The 21,222-nt window shown below is 48.1% G+C and overlaps 1 protein-coding gene and 1 long non-coding RNA gene across 2 annotated transcripts in view; both read right to left on the bottom strand.

The window, feature by feature from the left end:
- Positions 1 to 21,222, bottom strand: part of GPC3 (glypican 3) — a 153,531-nt gene that overhangs the window by 30,848 nt on the left and 101,461 nt on the right. Inside the window, exon 6 of the mRNA XM_074882898.1 lies at positions 16,075 to 16,195. Within this exon, the coding sequence (XP_074738999.1) occupies positions 16,075 to 16,195 (121 nt within the window). The remainder of the gene's footprint in view (positions 1 to 16,074; positions 16,196 to 21,222) is intronic.
- Positions 6,410 to 14,372, bottom strand: LOC141949383 (uncharacterized). The gene is made up of 3 exons (XR_012630746.1): positions 14,268 to 14,372; positions 13,360 to 13,455; positions 6,410 to 6,511 (listed from the first exon to the last, which is right to left on the bottom strand). It is a non-coding gene; the product is annotated as an uncharacterized LOC141949383 (long non-coding RNA).

Below are 21,222 nucleotides of genomic sequence, written 5' to 3'. Positions count from 1 at the left end.
CGTTGGTGCATCCAGACCCAGGAGCGCTGTCGGACGCCTTGGCTTTGGCTGGAGCAGCAGCCACAGTCCCACTCATCAACCATTACACAACCTCCCCCACGGTCTGCACACTTTATGGAATTATATTTGGTGGACTGAACATAGATTCCCCATCCTTAAATAGCAAGTGGAGCTGACTGTACCCTAACATTACAGTTTATTCATGTCCTGTGGTTTAAAACCTATGGTAAGAGGCAGAAAAATACATAGTCGGGCGATTGCTAAAGTAGTATGTAACGGTGAGATGGCTTTAACTTAATCACAATTCATCCAGCTGTAAGAGTTTACAGTCATATCTACTCTTCTTTGCTAAACCATAATGGCAAAAATACACTATAATGTACCCGATGTAAACTAGAACACTAATTGTGGGAGTCTGTGCGCACGCACGCATCTCTGAGGTGTCTGCAGGGCATTCACCTCCCATCTGCACAACCACCAGAGAATCACAGAATCGTTTAGGTTGGAAAAGACCACCATGGCAGGAAACATGTGGGCCACAGCCTTTGCCTCTGACTACAAGCTCCATCAGCTCAGAGGTGCATCAGCTTTATTTCCACTCTCATCCCTTTTAAACCACGACCCTCGGGATGGGAAGGGCAGGGGCAGTGTCGCTGTACCTCCGCTGCCGCATCGGCTGCCGGGGCATCAGCACGAGGGATGCCGGGCAGCCCGGCTGGTCTCCATATACATCTTTGTTGCTTGGCTTGTCCTGTGGTCTCCCTACAGCTTAAAAAATAAGGCAGATGGGAACAGTGCGCCAAGCCTTTCTGCAAGGAAAGCTCCCCAGGGCATCCCAGCGTGATTTACACAATTATTCATAACTGTACAGTGACCAGACAAAAACAGATGCAGCAACATGGGGTAATGACTCAGCTGGATTTGGACGGGCCACTGTATGTTGAAATCTTTATAACTCCTCATTCTTTACAACCACTTTACTCAGAGCTCACCATCCCACCAGCCCACTGAGCCACCTGGTCTTGTTTTTCCAATTTTAACATAAACAGTGAGAGCTGCAACATACTTTTTATCATTAATCTCCCTTCTCTGAAAAGAAATCAGCATTGTGTTTCTTGGACTGCAGTTTAATAGCCGTTTTCTCCTTTTGGAAACTATGCCCGTGGTATTGCAAATATCAATTTGAGCAATACCGAAAATTCTGCCCACAAATTCAGATAAAATATCAGCAGTGAGCTACAAGCACTGTGCTTTTTCAGGGCAGAAATCATCCCTTTCAACATACTTCAAAAAATACGTAAAGTGAAGAGAACAGCTGAACAGATTATTAAGGGGAATAGAAGACTTTTACAAAAACATTTAATTCCTTCATGAGTTTACGGGAGAAGTCTGATTAATATTTGTAATCTTTTGGCGGACAGAGCTGTCATTTAATTTAGCTTGCATGACTGAAAGAATTTAATAAAAGTGTTCCATAGAGTTTTGCTGAAATTCTTTGCATGTTTTTAGTAAGCCTCTGGAATACGATCAAACCTAAAAAGCTGGAGAGGATGGAGACTGAACTTGCAGCTAAAATAATATTCAGAATTGTAACATACGCTTAATAATCAAGTATTCACATCCACCAGAAAAAGTGTCTTAGTGCAGAACTCCTCTGGATCCCCAGCCGTGTGCCCATGAAGGGAACCCTGGGAACTCAACCCAGCAGCAAAAACCAGCCCCTGGCTCTGCTAGAAACCTCTCAAAACTCAACCAAACCCACCAACTCATGAATGCCCACAAAACCTGGGATGCCTTTCTTCAGGAGCCTCGGTAAGAAAGAGTTTTGGAGGAGCAAAGGTGTTTTTTCCCCTTGCGCTGCGCAAGCCGCCCGCTCCGGCTGTGCACTTTCAAGTACCCAACACAGATGCCGCTGTACTTCCCACATAATTCCCGAGATTCCCAACAGGTCAGGTTATTCCATTTTAAATTCAAGCCTGCTGAAAACATTGGTTTTGGGAGAGAAAAACTAGATCTTATGGCCAATTCTGACCTTAAAATCTGCGATACTGAATAATTTATGGGTGGCTTTTAAGTCAGGGCAGCATCATGGGAAACGTGCAGATTTTCACACGATACTGTTCCCTGTTAACAGCTCATTACAATGTACAGAAGTATATTCCCATTATGAAATACAGCTGGGGTTGTTTTGCTTACGAAGGTCATTATCTGATCACAAGCAAGAATCAGGGAAAGGAACCCATTTTAAAAGGCTGAAGTTGTTGGACTTTTTGAAAACTCATGTGTTTTGAATTTTGTGGCCTGATCATACACAAGTATGCAACAGGAGAATCGATTCTCTCCACTTCCTCTGCTTATTAGCCCTGGAAATAGCATGGAAAAAATTATCTTTTATTAGCAAATACTTTCTTTATTATTTAAACAACCCTCATCATGAGATTCGCTGGTGCCCTCCACTCTACTTCTCTATTTCCCAGCTCCATTCAGTTTATCTTTTCTGTGGACAGGGGCCTTGGTGGCACAGGAGTGTGCACTAGCAGAAACTCAATGCAAGATCAACAGCATCATTTTCACTTGCTTCTCTCCAAGCTCTAGAGAGCTTTCCCCCTCTCCGGCGTCAATAAAATGCAACACATATTACAGAAAAACTCAATGTTCCCTGGAACCGAGCACCAAACGCCATTTAAAAATAAGGATACTTAAAACCTTTAAGATATCTGTAAATACCAGGTTCTGTAGTTTTGTCTTCCAAGAGCGAACACATGTGCCTATGCACACAGGCAGGCATCGCTGCCCTTCTGACCACAACATTACCCCATGGACAGAAGAGCCCCTTTTGGCAGGACACCCAAATAGTGGTTTCCTTATGGCCCTTCCAGTTGGATGCACCTTGGCAGCACAGACGTGGCAGAGAAGAAACCTGTTCCTAATTGTACTCCTATTTCAAGCTCAGCACAACAAGGAGTGATCACTAATCAAATGTTAATAAAGTGGAAGCAGGCTTTGGAGCTGGAAAAGTCATTTTCAGTGCTTGGAAAAACAACAAGTTGGGCATGTCAGCTGTTTTATCAGCTGCTCTAAAAGCAAATCCTGCACTTCCCTGTGCTGCCTACTTCAAAACGTCGCAGGTTTTGTACTGCTGAAGCTGTACTCAGCAGACCAAGCCCCAGGCAGCACCTCCTGCCTGCTCTGGGCAGGGTGGGCAAGGGACAGCCCTGGGACGCCCTCCCCATGCACTGCTCTTGGGGCTTCACACCAGCCTGTGGCAACAGGTGCCAAAAGGGGTGAGCCGCAGCTCTGAGTTTATATTGTGGCTCTTCAGCTATAAAAATGTTTTAGTCTTTACTTCTAGCACTCAAAATACCATCTCTTGGAACAGGAAAAATCCCTACCGTGCATCACCCAGGGTCTACCTGCACAGCAGGACCCCATTTACTGCCTTCACGGGCTCCAGAGGAGATGCTCTCAGCTGCCAGTAAATCAGTTTTCCTGGTCACTCTATTGATAGCACAAAGAAGCTGGTGACAGCAGGGAATTATTGGCCAAAGGGTGGCCCTACTTTATGGATCATCAGCTTAATTCCAGATTAGCTATCAAAACTGACAACATCCCTACGGGTAAAGAAAGACAGATAAAGACCCCTAAGTGCTGGCAGTAATTAAAATGAGTCCACACTGGACAGGGGCTGCCAAGCCGTTATGAATTGCTCTGGTTTGGTGACAGCAGGCTGATGCCCAGGACAGGATGCTCCTGCAAACGCCGAGGTTAAACCCTCGCTAGCAGCACAGCAGGCAGAGGGACGGGCTCCTGCCTGCTCTCCCCAAGGCAGGGGAGGTGTCACTTCCCCCGACCCGAACAAATGCTCATTCATCACAGGCCACATGCGAAAAAGAGATTACTCAGGCTTTACGATCAGCTCATTCACCTTATATCCAGTTCCTTCCCCTTCCACCCTGCAGCTATTTATGGCTTGTTTTTGTGCAGCAGTAGGAAGGAATAGGACAGTGTGGGTGACGAGCAGGGCTGCAGGGTCCACCCAGCCTGCTGGGGACCTGGGCAGTCCCTGTCTGCTTCTGGCTCGTCCCCTGAGCCCCGCATCAATGTTGATGATGGAGTAACGGTGCTCTTCCCTTTGTGAGCTGCTACAGCTCCTTCTCCTTTGCATTTCTGAGACTAAACTATCACCGGTCCTTCAGCATCCCTTCCCACACAATGCCATCCACCTCCATCAAATACAGACAGCCCTCAAACTCCAAAACCCCAATCACTAAACCAATCATTGAACAAGCAGCTAAACCAGGTAGTAGATGATGCCTTCAGCACCTTGCTGGAATCTGCCTGGACATTTTCCTGCCAGGATCAGACCTATGATCTACCACTTCTCTAGAAGTGATGTAGAGATGTAGCTATTTACTGCAAACACTGCCCTTCCAGCTCTGCTTTGCTTTGCCTGGACTGACCTGCACTGTTTCCTCAGTTCCAGTCTCTGCCACAAGGCCCATAACCGCTTCAGATCTGGTGCTATTCATGCCAGAGCATCTCCTGATGATGTCTGGTGCACAACCCAGGAAACCTGTACACTGATAAAGGGGACCAGAATGCCACACTAATATCGTGGGTGCACTTTTAAACCTGCATCAGGGAAAGACCTGATATTTCAAGACCACTTGGGCTTTCAGACTGCCTGGAAGAATTAAACAAGGAAAGAAAGTCACCAAGAGACCTGTCCTCACCAGGCACACAACCACTCATGTCTGTCGAGGGTGGAAAGGCATTGCAAAGATGCTCCCTTCCTTGGTACCTGCAAGGGTGTCTGCCTCAACCCTTTCCCACACCATTTCTTCACTGGCATTGTCTCCCTGCTCCTTCTCCCCACAAAGTTTCTCAGTCTCCTACCAGCAGCCCCAGCTGCCTTCCCCTCTCCTTTCCACTCGCTCTGCGTCACTAGACAGGAGAACATGGACCAATTTCTGCACCTGTCAAGCAGTCACCCCTTGGGGGGAGTTGGAAACTGAGTGAAGGAGAGGTGTGGGAACCTACATGGGCCAGGACCCATCACTGCTATTATCCATATTTTCCATATTTTGTTTAGTTATGTTGGAGCAGAACCCCACTCTGCCATCCAAACACCACTCAGGAGGGCCCAAAGTGCACGTCACCAGAAGATGAAACATGAGACAACAAGCAAAGTAGGAGCACAAGGAACAAGAAGACAACATGGGTAGAGGTGAAGCAATCAACCACCTCATCGTCATCACATCCTTCAGGCACCTGAGCAGGGATGGCCTGGAAGGCAGGTGCCCTAGATGCAAGAGCATGTAGGAGGACACGTAGGTATCATACCACCTTGAGCCATCTACTAAAAAAGCCCCACATTTGTGTAGAGGGGGACCGGCGTGCCCAAGGCAGGGCATGCAGCAGCGAGCGGGTCCCTGCAGCCTCCTTGCCGCCCAGCCCACGTCGGAGCGGCTGGGATATTTCCTCTTGGCTCAGGCTCCAGCACACGTGGCCACTCTCCGGCTGTCAGCGACGTCTGCTGGGGCTGCCTGCGAGACAAACATCTCGTCCTTGGCACCAGGTAGGAAACAGCAAGCTGAGAGCTGTGCCAGAAGGATTTTTTTCCCCCTCTTCTCCTTCTGCCACACAAATGAGAAGCAAATCTCTGTCCCAGCCGTTTCCCTTTTCCCCTAAAAGCTCCCAGTTGAGAGGAACTTCTCAAATCATGTATTTTTGTGCGCAATGTTGTCTTGTACAGAGGTTTCTGCCAGAACACCAGCCCCTGTCACCCTGAACGCACCTTGCCCTGGAAGGGCTGCTCCTTCTAGCTTTACTTTTGCATTCATTTCACCCCAAGGCACTGGAAGCCCAAAAAGCAACTGCAAGCAGTTCTGCTGAATGTCCTCAGCTCCACAGAACTGTCACAGGAGACTGAACAACTGTCTCATAAGCCAGTTACCTCCTATCAGACAAGACAACCCCAGTGCAAGGCTAATTACCAAGCCATTGATTTCAGCAGAGACTTAAGTCTCTGGAGGACACCATGGCAAACACCCCCCAAACCTGATAGCTAGGGAGGAGCACACAGTCAGTTTGCCCTCCCTGAGGACCTGCTGGCCACCACACTGGGGCAGGTTGTGCCTAGCTGAGCCATGGACATGCTCCTTGGGAGCTGGGGGGGTCAGCGGCCTCCAGTGTCCCATGGCCACCTCTGCCACACAACAGTCACCACATCATCCTGCGTGGAGAGTAGAGCAGGGGGTCCACAGGCAGGACCAGGCTGCTGCTGCCACAGAAGGCACCCAGCTGGAATGGGGAGCCCCAGGCCCTGCTGCCACAAGTATTTATGCACTTCACAGTAAACAGGCATTCAACTGAGACAAACCAGGCCAGAAGTAATCCCAGGAACAGGGTCTCTACAGCCTCCAAGGTCCCTAATTAACAGCTGATGGCTGGGCTGGCTCCTGGGCAAGGTCACAGTTCTCCTCTGCATTCAGAGCGTGGCTGCTGCTTGCTAAAATCCAAACAGGAGAAAATTTAACTTCAGGGACATAGCTTTTTCAGTGTCAATATTGGCACCTGTGTCCTAGGATGGGTCTAAAAGCAGGATAAAGGAACGTCCAGGCTTCAGCATGGGCACTGCTGATACACTGGAGTGCAACTCATCACTAATACTGAATGTATCCAACAGAAACAGACCCTGCAAGGCTCAGGCCTCCAGAGCTGCAGGCAAGAGGCAGGAGGAGCCCTGCCTGGGGTGCTTCTCCCACACAGATGCACAGCCACCAATTGAGCAGCTGAAGCAACTCAGCATCTAAATTAGCTTCAAAGCTGGTGACTTTATACCCTCCCCCGTGAGACCCAACACTCACAGAGGAAGCCCTGAAATGCACCTACATTGAGTATCACCCTCAGCATTTAGAGGCTTATGTGCTGCACAAAAAGGTCAGTAAACTCCCTCCTCACTCACAGGCAGGAGGCATTCGAGGGGTCCTGCCAAAAATAGAAAGTAACTTCCTGCCCATCACAGTATTTCTTGATAGCTTGAACACCCATCCTCTGCCAGCTGCCTCCAACCTCCCCTGCTGACCGTTTCACCCAAGACAGCATCTTCTTACATGTATCCGCAGAAAGGCCAGCCAAGCACATTTGCTTCTTTTAAATATCATTCCCTCACAATACAGCTAAGGGAGGCCATAGGCAATAAATACTGCTGTAACCTAAACTTCCCTGTTTGGTCTCAGAGTTTTATGTGCTGCAAGGGCCATCTCGCGCAGCACATGCTCCAACAGCAAGAGCACTAAAACACAACCCAACCTTTGCAGTCAGCTACGTGTCAAAACCAAGCTAAGAAGTTTAACGAGCAACAGCATTAACTGAGAGTCCTCCTGAGCCATGAGGGTTATTTACACCTGCCCCAACGCAGACAGGTCAAAGCAGTCTCGCTGACTGGGGACTGGGTTTGCCAGCACAGAGACCTGCCTAATTACAGACATCTGCTTTGTCAGCAGGTATAACAAAAGGAGTGAGATTACAAATTATTCATTACCCAAAACGTACAAAACCTCTTGCACTTTCTGACAGCAGCACAGCTTGGATGAAATCTGCAGCAGTCTGTGCCGGCCGCTGCCTCCACGGAGGTGGGATAGAGCATCAAGAGAGGTCCCAGGAGCAGCCTCAGCTTCTTACCAAACCAAGCCAGTGCTTTAAAGAAATGACCACCCTTTCCCAGAGCAGGACTGCTGGGTGGGGTGTAGGTCCAATGCCTCTTCTCCTTCAGACCTAGAAAGCTCTGGTGACATTTGTTGCAAGAATGAAGTTGTTGAAATCAGAAGATGAACTGCGTCAGCAGGCTAACGTCTTTCTGCACACAGTAGTAAGGCACCTTACACTGCCCTCTCCATCAAAGCGATACCAGAGCAGTGAGTGCTTTCAGGGCTTTCAATACAGGATACACACAAACCTGCAGCAGGCTGAGCAGGCAGGATCTGGAAGGACTCCTCTGCTACCCATCCCCGGCTGGTGTTGCAGACCAGATACACATTAACGCCTCTGGGAAAAAAAAAAACAAACCCCTAAGTGTGCCCTAGTCCCATTGCAGACAGAGTGGTTTGGTGAAGTGGCAGAATTGCACCAGGGAAATCCTCAGCTCCGACCTTCCCGGCATATGGAGAGCTCCCAGCAACGCCGCCTGCACCCTACGCCATGGCTGGGCCTGGCGCTCGCGAGGCACTGCCGGGGGACGCAGAGCGAACCTCCCGCCGGAGCTGGCCCTGCCTGCCCACCACGGCTCTGGCAGCGTGGCTTTTTCCTCCCTTCCCCTGAGAACATCATCGCTAAGGGGTTACATAATGTCAAACTGGAATCAAAAGTAACGTTACTGTTAAAAAGGCTTCTTCTCAGGAACAAAAGCAATCAGATTTGTTCTGCGGCCAAGACGACCATAGGTTACCTTCCAGGCCTGCTCTGGACAATGAAGAGTAGCTCCCAGAATCCCAGTCCCCTCTCAGCCTAGACCACACTTTAAAAACCTTGACGTTAAATCAAATGTTGGATTAAAACACATAAATGAGAAACCTACCAATCATCCCACTGACACCAGAGAGCCGTGGGCTTTGTTACTGGGACCATGGAGGAGGACACCTACCTCGGACATCTACTGATTAAAATACCAGCCTGAGTCACAGCATAAGGTGACATTTGATCCAATTAACGAGGCCCAGAATAACTGTAATTAATTGTTAATTTGGTATCAACGGCTCCACTTAAACCGTGTTTTGCTGCACAAGGATTCCTCCAGGTTTGTTTCCTCCACAACAGGATAAACTCCAGCACTGGTACAGGATATCTGGTGTTTGTTTTAAAGCACCGCTGTGCATCAGCTGCATGTTTTGGACACAAAAGCAAATGAATCCCCTTTAAATGTATATTTTTTTTCCCAGCTGATTTCCACAGCATTGTTTGGAGGCTGGTCCCTGCAGGACACACCTGAGGCACCTGCCTCCCCTCCGGAGCTGAAGCCACAGGGGCAAAGTTGAATCCCTTCTCATGCATAAGACTGCAGCAACCAGGAAATTTCAGGGAAGGAGGGTGATAAAATGCTATTTATGTTACCCAAAGGTTATGAACACCAGACAATAAACTGGTGTGGAAACCAGCCAAAACTGCCCCAACCAAGCTCAGCCCCAGCAGCTTCCTGGTCTTGCTGAGAAAAGCAAGGAGACAGATTCACCACCTGGGAAAGCTTTGCTGCTCCTATAGTCTCCACTGAGCTAAACATCTATTCCAATACTAGATAAGTGGTGAAACACCACGGATGAATAAAGCAACCCCTGGAAAGGCAAGTGGGATTAGCAAAAAGGAAGCACAGGTGAGGCATTCCTTTTTCATGTCAATAAAGGAGATACATGGCTTCGCACAGAAAAACCCCTTTCCCAGTCCTCTCCCGTGCGTTCCTGAAATTCATTGCTGGGGGCAGGACAAATCAAAGTGGGAAGAACAAGGAAACAGTGAATCTTGTCGCAGAAAATGACAGTTCTGCAGTCTCATTATTTACCAAAAAAAAGGGACACATGGCCATAGATCAAAGGATTTGAGTGCTCCAAGAAAAATCCTACAATGAATTTTTCTCCAAAAACTGCCCAATATGAGTACTTCTTCGATATTGATGGGTGTGTTGGCAATACCTTCAATAAAAACAACCAGTCAGTAACAGACAGGGTTAGCCAGGTTTACGCAGCACACAGGAGATGCTCAGGCCCTCAACACAACACTGAGCAGTACCAGAAATGTGCCTATTTACTGCTCTTTCCTTACTGAAAATGGGAAATACCTCGCATTCCACAGCAAAGGTAACTGCTCAAGCATTAAAAGTGTGGGGTTTAACACAGCACACCCCTTACGCTCCTGTCTTGTGCAAGACCATAGGAAAAACAGGCGAGAAACTTCAGCAAACACAGCCCAGATTACACGCCTTTGTTTAAAAATACACATGCAAACACACCGGGTCCAATTAATCTCGAGCTGTTAAAGAAAACCTATTTCGGGTGACCTGCGGGTACAGTGTTCCCACAACAAACCTGATAAAGTTGGAACATTTTCAGATAGTGCCCTGACAGGCGATAGCTGGCGTGGGCAAACACCGGCTCTTACTGAGATGGGAAGGAGGGGTTAGGGTTTAAAAAGCAACCCGACAGTCAGATATGTTCAAATTTAATTATGTTCTCGTTACAGAGGGTCACACTTCCCCCGATTTACTGGCCTGGCAAAATCCTGTAATTGCCACTTGCATATGGAGTCGGAGAGCATTTACTGGACGTGTTAACGAGAGCCAAGACACAGCTCAAAAGGAGGATGGAGTTAGTCTTTAAATACCAGGCCTAGACTTGGTGGAGCTACAGATTATTTTGTGCAGTAAAAGAAGAATTAGCTGATCCATTCCAAAATGCATTTATCATTAAAATAAAAATCTGCTGTCATTTTATTTAATAGCCTGAGTAAGAAATAATTCCAATGTCTGGTTGCTTTCAACAACATGTGGTTTTAATATTTTAATTGTTACAAACTGTTTAATAATGTTGAACAAAAGGCGTGTCCAAGTAATTATTGTGTTTATTAACACTTCTTTTGAGGACTTGCTAAATTATATTACACATATACAGGACTTCAGACATTGCAGTGTTAATTTATTAAATTTAAAAGTGGAAAATTAGCCAAAAGTGACTTGTTTTGATGCAATTTAAATATTGAATTTTCAAATGGTGTTGTGCATCACATTATTTAACAATCTGGCAGTTTTCGCATTTTTGTAATTATTGTGCTGTTTCATCTGGCCAGGGAATTAAAATACAGTGGGAATAATAACCCTCACAAAGCCTAGCAGGCCACAGAGAGATGCGATTCCACCAAATCCGTCAAAGTCACAAATTTTTCCTGAAGGGGAAATATATTCCTGAAAAATCTCCATCTCCCCAGGGTCTCCCATAATAAACTTAATAGTTTTCCCTGCTTTGACCTGCCCGGGACAGGTCCAGCAAGGCGTCTCCCCAGGACCCCATGTCTGCCCCAGAAGCACCCGCAGCTGCCCCGAGCTGCCCCGTGCCTGGGGAGCACTCACCACACTGTTCAGGCAGCCCGTTCACAGGTTCCCTGTGTGCCCTGAGCAGGGTCTGGATCTCACTCTTTGCCACCCCAAGCATCGTCCCCCCACAGTGGGGTTACAGCCCCTTCGCCAGTCCCCAATGCTCTGCCATACTCCATATTTTGAGCAAAGGGGTTGAGAGAGTCTTGGGCACATGGGCATCATGCTGTTCCCAGGCCTATTTTGTTTACATTTGATTCAATCAAGTTGTGGCCTTTTGGCCTCTTTCCAAATTAACTTCTGGGTGACCTCCACCATGCCCTCTCCCAGCAGCCAGGCCGCAGGGAAACAGCCCATTAAACCTACAAACAAATACAGGACATATTGGTTGATCAAACCAGCTTCAAAGACGACTATTTAGACACTGGGGCATACTTTTTTGCAAACTTCAAGTCTATTTTGTCTTCGGTCATTCACACCTCTGGGTCTCTTTTTTTTTTTTTCTCCTTTCAGCTAGAGCTCCATGTTTTACTGCCTCGTAAAACTTCTAAATTTTGTTCTCATCCTCCTGTAAACCCCACGAAGAGCAACGCGAGGCTCTTTCAGACAGGGCTCGCTGCAGGACCCAGGTCTTTACACTGAGCATGTGAAGAAAGGCGGCGAGTTCCTGCTTGGGGGAACAGCTGTAATACTCCAAGAAATTGTGTGTTCCCCTTATTTCCAAGGAAATAAATCAAAGCGAGTTTCTCAGGGTCTGTGAAAGCATATTGCCTGGATTCCGATCCCCAAAGGTTTTACTTTTTCAAGAGCTTATATGGTAGTTAGATTTCTGGCTCGAGAATACGCAATATGATAAAAACACAGTCCCTATATGGGGCAATAAATTACAGATTGTTTGATGTGGAAACCAAAGAACTGTCAAACTCCAGTGTATCTGAAATATTCTAAATGAGCCCTTAACTGGAGTGTCTGGAAATGTACAATATGTTTCCAGGCCCTTCAATCTTGTAAAGACACATCTCCCCCAGTTAAGTTTCCTTTTATGGATTTTACTATTCATTTTTGGTTGGGTTTTCCCCCCCTTTTCTTTCAAAATTGCACTCTTCCTCATAGAGATCATCCTGTGATAAACAGCAGGATTTATCTAAGCATAAAAAGGGATCAGAACTGGGCACAAGCTTAAACAGGTAACTGCAGGATGGATGGGGTAAAGCATCCACTGCAATGGTGTCAGAGCCCCGTAAGCACTGCAGAGAGCACACAAGTCAGCTCAGGACAGGAGGGAGGACCAAGAGTGTCACATCAGCTGATGTGGTACCCACAGTCTCCACCCCTGATGCATCCTCAACACCAGCATCACTCAGGTCTGCTCTCCAGACCCTTTCTTGGAAGAGAAGGATCGATAGGAGGTCATCAACGTGGCAAAGCACCCAGGACATGGGACACCGTGGCTCCCACCTCCATGCATATCTGTTAAAACTTGAAGCTTGTCCCTATCTGGCAGCCATCCAAACATCCCTGTGGCAGGAGGAAAACTGAGTGACCAGAGGAAATAGCTCACCTTGCACACTGCTTTTTGCCTAGGGATGCTACCAAGTCACAAAAAACTGAGCAAGACCTTGTGCTGACACTGAATAACCTTTCAGTTTCAATATAGTTTCATGTGTGGGATGAGTGAAAACCCTTCTAGCTAGAAACAGACCCCATCCACTCTGGGAAATAAAAGTTAGGAACCAATTCCAACTCATTTTCCTGAAGGTGACCCTTGGCCTCCCAGCTGAGATAACAATGCTCATATTTATGGATGGGCTGGTTCATGCCTCTGGGCACACAGCAAAAATAACTCAAATCAAAACTTGGTAGACATCTAACAGAACTGAGGAAAAAAAAAATCCTTACTTCCAATATGGCAATAATAAACCATCTTGCCCACCAACGCACGAAAAATAGCACCACCCACAATCACAGATTTGGGTGAAACAAAAATGGTCTGGAGTCTTGATGTAATGAGTAGACACCACCAAGGGGGACTCATCCAGAAAGCACTGACTTGAGACAGCATGCTACTCAGGTGGCCACGCTTCATTTATTTATTTTAGCTTGATAAAAGGTGCTTGAACCAAAGTAATACAATCTGGCAAACTTTTACTTCCCCTTCCCTCTGGTTAGGTTTTCTGTACTCCTTTCAGTCCCCGTGGATTTTGTTTCAACGCACAAACACCTTTCTCATTTCAAACTGCAGAAGTTTGAAGAGAATTTCTCATACATATGTGCGCACTTACCCAGACTCAGTTTGAGAAGACATGAACTAATGAGTGAGCATGATTTCTGCACACAACACATTCGCCAAACTCAAGCAAGCTTGAAAACGTGGCATTCTGTTAAAAGAACACACATTTTTCAGCAGTGTGAGCAGCATGGAATACATCGAAGCCAAGTCATTGGCAAATTACAGACATTAGCAAAAATCTACAAGTAAAAGCAAAAGCTGTGGAACTCTAAAAAAAAATGCACCAACTAGCATGGTTCTTGAGTCTACCCACATCCGCAGAGTCCCAGCTGCATCTCTAACACAACGCACTGGAAGTCATCATAAGGTACTAGAGTCACAATTTACTGGTAGTCACATGGGAAATCCAGTTTACAGCTCTGAGCAATACAAACACTCGAAAAGATGTTCTTTTCTCTAAGAGATGCTGGATGTTTGAAAACCCTTAAAAGCCACTGTTGGCCTGAGCTTGGCAGATAAGGAGATTTTCACTCCTCCCCAGCCTGGGAGTCCCCACTGCTTCCCAGATCTGAAGCCAACACCTGAAAAACACAACTGTAATTCATCCAGAGCTGCTGCTCCTTCCACATTTCCTACTCTTCAGTGTTCAAGATGCATTCCAGATGTGAAGGAGAACGCAAAACTTCAGTAGGCCAAAAAAATATGTGTGATGGTGAGCTCTGACACCCCAAATCCCAAATTTAAGCAACCTCCGCAGTTACTTTCCCAGTAGATAAGCCACTTACCATAGACTACAGACCCTCCACAGGAATAGCTAGGTTTATAACTAATTTTCACAAATCACTTCCCATTTTGCCCTGATTCTATTCTCAATTCCCTCTTTCTCAAACACAATTTTACAAGAGGGTTCAATATTTTTCAGACTCTTATGTTTATGCCTTTTAAACCAAAACAACTCACCTGCTCCCCATAACACGTTCCAGTCCAATACTGCAAGCCAAGGAGGGGAAGCACTGTAAGACATCATGACTGAGCTGACCATATTCACCCCCTTACCACTATTTTTCTCCAAGCAGCAGCTGACAAAGACACTCTGCTGCTGCAAACAGCTGAGTACAGCCCAGCAATGTTTATCCAGGGTCTCTCATTCCACAGATCTCCACTCCTCAGCAGCCTGAACTGCTCAGCAAAGACCTAACTTGACCCAATCTGGCAGCCAGCATTTCACAACCACTTTATGTCAGCAGTTTCAAGTACACTAATAACCATGTTTTGTTTGGTGCGACTTTCTCACTGTGAACGGCAAAATATCATTATCACCTGCAGGTTGAAGCCTGCCCTCTACCCCATTTAACAGGGAGCTGACTATACTATTTTTTTCACACACACACACACACCCCCTTTTAATAATTATGGGCTGCTGGCAGATGGCACAGCTCGGCACGGGGAGGCACATGGGAAGACAGAGTGGGCTGCGCTGCTGCTGCCCACGTCGGCTCCCACATGGCAGGGTGCTACCGGGGACCCCAAATCCCTTGCTGCATCCCGATCCCAGACAGCACTTAACGAGGTGTGCCTGCATCGGGGGGTGCAGGGGTTAATCTGGGAACTGCTATGAAAACAGTCCCTGGCAGCCACGGGAGCAGGAAAGCAGAGGTTAGCAGAAAAGTCGCTAAGCCAGCAACTCCAGACAGAGCAGCCCTCGTGGCCCACCCGGCCTGGAAGCAAAGCTGGGCTTAACCCTGGGAACCCGTCGCTGCCCAAAGCCTCGTGCTGGAGCGACCCTGAACAAGGTCCCCAACCATAAGAGTGCTCTCGGGAGAGACTGGGCAGCTCAGCTGTATTAACAAACAGCATTATCGCCCGAATATTTGCCCTGCGAGGTCCCAGTGCTGTGCCCCTGGAAAGTAGAGAGGTCCAAGGTATCAGCCTACTGAAAAACTTCCCCTCTATGAGTTACTCAATGACACAGAGAGGAGAGCAGAGTCCTGAGCCAGACCCCAGCCTGGCTGGCCCAAGGCAATGCTGCAGAAGAGCTCTGGGAGGTTAACAATCGCAAGCTGAACGCGCCGCAGAGGTGCCACCTAATCCCTTGGCAGCAGTGGGGATTGTTCACAGACCTAAGCTGGCCTGGTATGATGGGTAAAGACAAGATACTGCTTGTCCCAGCAAGGATACCAGGTCTGAGACCGTGGGAAGGAAGCTCTCTCCCCAGCGGAAAGGGTCTTACCCAGCTCTGCCATTTCCCCATTCAATAGTAACTTGCCCCAGTAGTGACTGGGAATGGATCCAGGGAGATACAGCAAAGAAACAGGTGACCCTCCCTGCCAGCCACGAACAATGCCAAAGGGGACTCCTCCGAGCAGAGGGGACATTGGACAGGTGCCACATAAACCCCTGCTGGCATCTCATGCTTGGGGACACCAGAGCAGCTCCATCTTTCCTGGTCCTCCACTGCGCAGGGAACAGCAGAAGCGTGCTGCAGGGATGCACAGGCTGAGCCCTGGAGGGCTGCAATAACTGTGCCCTGCAGCTCCCACAGCACCCACGGAGCACCATGCCAGCATGCATGAATCAGGACCTGCCACACATGCCCTGCGAGCCTGGTACCATGCAGGGCCGAGGTGGCACTGGCTCCACACACAGCTGCCGAAGATGGAGTTGCCCCGGGTTGTTTGGCTGAGCCCAATGAAAGTGTGGGGGAGGCCAAACTGATTTGGAAACCGCCCACTCTGGAGCCATCCCTGTTGGCACGCCTGCAACAAACCTGGTTGATGTGTTTCAGCTTGTCAATAATCTGGCTGATCACTGGCTCGGGACCTTTCATCTTCACCTCATGGTTGCCAGGCTGAGCTTTTGCTCCATTCCTTGTGATTTGGGGACTGTACCTGTGGGAGTGAGAACAGAGGAGACCACGATGTGATGGGCTAATATAGAGGAGTACTTTAAAGTTCAGTACAAACAAAAGTAATCCCAAGATAAGCACCAGTCCCTTCCAAAACAGAGAGCACAAGACAGTTAATAATGACAAAGAAAGGCAGAAGATTCTCATAAACATTTCTGCTCTGCCTTTGCGAAGCAGCAAGATTATGTACTTGTATCACTTGAGGACAATGAAGTCCTTTCCAGTCCATTAGTAACCAAGGAAGACATTAAACAGTATACAAGAGGGATAAATATTTTCACATAACTTGCACCCAAGAGTCCTAAAAAAGCTGGCTCAGAAATTCTGGCTTGCTCATGTTTGTTTAAAATAAATCTTGGCAGACCACAGAGACTCCAGTACAAGAGCAGTAGTGTTGTGCCCACAGCCAAAAAAAATGAGTGGGATGACCCAGTTAACTGCAAGCTGATTAGCATAACATCAACCCCCTTGCAAAATAATGACTATCACTGATGTGTGATTTCAATAATAAAGAATTAAAGCATCAGAATATAATTAATGCTGTCAACATTGCTAATGGAAAATAGGTGTTGTCAAACAATCCTGATTTCAGTCTTTGATGAGATCCAGCCTTGGGGATCAAAGTAACTGCTTAGACAGAACATACCTTGACTTTGGTGCGGTGCTGGGCTCTGCACCACTCTATATCTCAATTTACATGGGTACCGTGCAAGCCAGCAAAGCACCCGTAAAGCAGATTAAGAGCTTGCGGAGACATCTCCAGATGCAGCTCTCCACAGGGACCCTCCCTGAGCTGCCAGGGCAGCTCTGCAGAGGAGGGTGGCCAAGCCTGTGCTCAGCTTCCGAATCGGCAATTAGGAAAGAAATAAATTCACTGCTGCAAAATTTATGGAATGGTGAAGTTTATCAGAGTGGTAAAAGTGATGAGAAGAGTGACAGAGGGGTCACTGCATGCTTGCCTTTGGAGCATGCATTTCGACACTCAGTACCTGATCTCACGATGCTCAGGACATGAGACAAGCTCGTCCACACCAACCTCAAACTCGGCTTCAAGACCAGAGCAAGCAGCTGCCACCACTGACTGCTGGCAGCCACAGCAGTGGCACAGAGCACACTGGTGCCTTCTCGAGCTGTGGGTTGTTGGTATTCATCGCAGCCCCAATGATGGGCTGCGGTTCTCTACAAGCACAAAACAAGTCCTCGTCTCCAAGAGCTGACAGCCCGAGCACACGCTGCCAAACCCCGGCACTGCCTATGAAAGAGAGATCACCGAGATAACGCCAAGGATCTGTCTGCCTTCCTGTACGTCTATTTTTCCGGTGCCGTGGGTAAACACGATGAATATTCCTTTCTGCGATTCATCTCCTACACATCACGTCCGTACCCAACTCCCAGCACCAGCTCCAGTGACTGCTTCCCTGTCTGCCAGCTCCCCACTCCCCTGCCCACTAATCCTTCATCCCCACGCTGCCGAGCAAGCTTGGGCGATGACAGTCAGCCCATTTCACAGAGGCTTTGGGGAGGAAGTGAGACTTCAGCAGGGATTTAAAGGAGGAGAGGGAGACAGGAGGGATGGTGGGGCCAGCTCAGGGAGGATGCTTTGCTGGGGGAGAAAGCAAGAGGCATGGGGACATTCAACCACAACAGCTGTTGGGGCACACTGAGGGTTTTGGGGATACATAGTGGGTTAGCCCCACTTAAAACTCTAAATTAGGAATGAGACTGACTCAGACATGTGGGGATGCAAAGGCAACCCTAGATTTACACTGGTGCTCCAGGAATCTGCCCCTGACCTGAAATATTCACATCATTTAAAATACAGGACTGAGGCTGATTTCAACTCCAAGGCTTTTTCAGAGCAGGAGTGACAGGTACAGGAGGGCTCTGCACACCCACCCAGGCCCCAGCACTCCCATACACATCTCAGCTGAGGGCTGACAACCCCACAAGACGCTTCACTGAAAGGGATGACTGATGAAGGATGGGAGAAAGGAGGTGTTTGTGCCTCTAACAGAGAAGCACGCGCCCGTGTATATTCCTGTTTCCAGCTACAAACAGCTTTTCCAGGTACAGGAGAAGCATCGCTGCAAAGCAGAGACATCAACTTGGGTCTCCCAAGCCCCACCAGCTCCTCAACACTGGGATAGCTGCCTGCACAGTCAACCCCCCATGCAGTGCTTCACAGAATCGCAGAATCATTCAGGTTGGAAAAGACCCATGGGATCATCGAGTCCAACCATCAGCCCTACTCTACAAAGTTCTCCCCTACACACTATCCCCCAACATCTCATCTAAACGACCCTTAAACACATCCAGGGATGGTGACTCCACCACCTCCCTGGGCAGCCTATTCCACTGTCTGACCACTCCTTCTGTGAAAATTTTTTTCCTAATGTCCAGTCTAAACCTCCCCTGTTGCAGTTTAAAGCCATTCCCTCTTGTTCTGTCACTAATCACCTGTGAGAAGTGACCAGCACCAACCTCTCTACAATGTCCTTTCAGGTAGTTGTAGAGAGTGATGAGGTCTCCCCTCAGCCTTCTCCTCCTCAAACTGAACAGTCAGGTGCACCGTACCAACTCCAGCTGTTCTCCACCCAGACACCTTTCCCTACTCTGGGGCCTCCCATTAGGACCCAACATTTTGCAAAACACACACTTTTAAAAAAAAATTATTTTAATAGCTGCGTTATCCTCAGAGCTATCCCTAAGACACAACAGCTCCCAGTTCAGAAAGGCACTCCACATGTATTAAGAGGCTTGTCGTAGGCTGAAAGCTAAGTGAGAAGTGGGGTCAGAGAGTGCCAGGCTGGATCCCAGCCTGCAGCAGCCCATGGCCAGGAGAAGGTCTGGTTTCCTGGCACAGAGGGCCGGCGGGACTGCATGCTCCGAGCACCATCTCGTGGGAAGATGCTGCTGTCGCAAGCACAGACCTGCCCGGCTCTGCAAATACTTGGGCTTAACTTTTTGCAGGGGAATAAGGCATTGGGAGCAGCTAACCATTAAACCCGCTGCTTATTTGTCACACAGTCACTTAATGCCACCGTGCCAACCTGACAAACACATCTGGCGACTGAACGTAAACATCCCTGAGACACATAACTTTTTAGATGCCAAAGAAACGACCATTTTTGGTGTGACCATAAATTTAATTTAAAGCACTGATGGAACTTTAAAGTACATTGCCAAAAATTCTCCTGTGATTTAAGAGGTTTAGCTAGCAGGATAAATCTCCCACAGGTTTTAGCAAGAGCAGAACCAAGCCCATTTGGTGCATACCTAAATTAATAGAGACTCCTTCCTAAACAGTTTTATACAAAGAAGCTCAATAGCCTGGGTTTGAGTGGGCGAAACCCCTTCTGAAATCCATACGACTGCCAGAGAGGATTTCTGTAGCCTACGCAATATCGTACAGGAGGGAAGAACACAGTACTACGGCAGTAACACACCATAATTACGTGACTGAAGACTGAAATTGTTCTCCAGAAGGCTCCACCGGGGTGGTGAGGACCTCAGATCACCCTCCTCAGGGGGACAAGTCTACCAGAGAAAGAAGTAAACCTGAAAGCGTTTGCAGAGGGATGTCTCCCTAAAACAGTGATGCTGGAGAAGCAGAGTGCCATTGCCTGGTGCTTCCCACCTGGCCAGGTACAAGGGTACGTATTAGGCCCAAAATGAATCATTTGCATCATCACACAAGTCATCTGAAGCAGCAAGGTAGTGGGCACTGCAAGCTGCACATCTGAGCATGAACTGCAAAGAAGCAGATGCAGAGGGACACGCTACATCCGAACAGCCAGAGACATGCTCCTGCCTGGCTTGGGTGCTTCAGGACACACTGCCTCTGCCTGCTAAGCCAAGACCTCTTGGTGCGCTCAGGTATAAAGGGGACACCAGCCCCCTCCTCGGCTGTGCCCCTCTCTGCCTGAGCACCAGGACTGGGTGGCATGTATTCAGGCATGTGGGATGCAGCCAACCGAAGGGTTAAAGACTTTGAAATGTAGCTTCAGTGAGGGATGGGCATTCCTGAAATGCCAGAAAAGCTGGAAAAGGCAGCTGGCACCCCTCCCCGTAGCCTAGGCCAAGCAGCCAGGCCTTAAATATGGCACAGAGATGCCTTTGCAGCCCCCACGGATCTGGAGGAGAGGGGGCTCCCAGGATGGTCCCCATTCAGGCTCCCCCGCATCCTACTGAGCTGCCGCAGGGCTGGTGGGCTGCCAGGTCCCATTGCAAAGCAAAGTCACCTTCCTCCCATGTTCTCCAGCCACAATGCAGAAAAGAAAGAATCTCAGAGCCATCTCAAGCTGCTTTCAACTGCTGCCAATAAAACTGTCCCTTCTGCAGGACACTTGTGCCACTCCATGAAACCCATCACATACCTCTGCCATGGTGATAGCGGCATCGAACAGCAAATATGTACAGCGGTTCAAGCCCACCCCATAGTCCCAGGGGGTCCCTGTGCTGAAGGGTATCAGTGTTGCAACATGAGCATGGCCTGGCTTCCACTTCATAAGCAAAGCCCAAAATACTTTCCTCTTTGACGTGTCTCAACGTCAGTCAGCAGCATCTCCTTGCCTGGGCTCCCTGGGTATGGGCTCTTGCTGGGCACATGGTATTTTCCAAAGACAAATGTCACATTGTAAAATGTGCTGATAAGCAGCCCTTGCTAAAAACAACTTTAAAGACAACCACCTGATGAAAACACTAATGATCTGAGGTCTTCTGTGGGGATAGCACAACTACAGACCCTTCCTGCTCCTTCTCATCCATAAATGCCAGAGCATGCAGTCAGATTAAGGGGTTTTCCCCTCCTTTCCTCCCCATCATCCAAAAATGTCTCCTGTGAATGTTTGGTCATTCCAGTTCAAATACAGCTCTTTCCAGGCTTTCATTTCAGAGCAAGGAAGACAAGATGACAAATGCAATTTAAATATATGGCAATGAATGTAAAATGTGTGTTCATCCTACTTGGCCATGCTGGCTGAGAGATGAGTTACTGCAATGCCTGACAGG

The sequence above is a fragment of the Strix uralensis genome, chromosome 13 (assembly GCF_047716275.1).
Source record: "Strix uralensis isolate ZFMK-TIS-50842 chromosome 13, bStrUra1, whole genome shotgun sequence".
Lineage (NCBI taxonomy): Eukaryota > Metazoa > Chordata > Aves > Strigiformes > Strigidae > Strix > Strix uralensis.
This window is presented reverse-complemented; position numbering and strand designations above follow the sequence as displayed.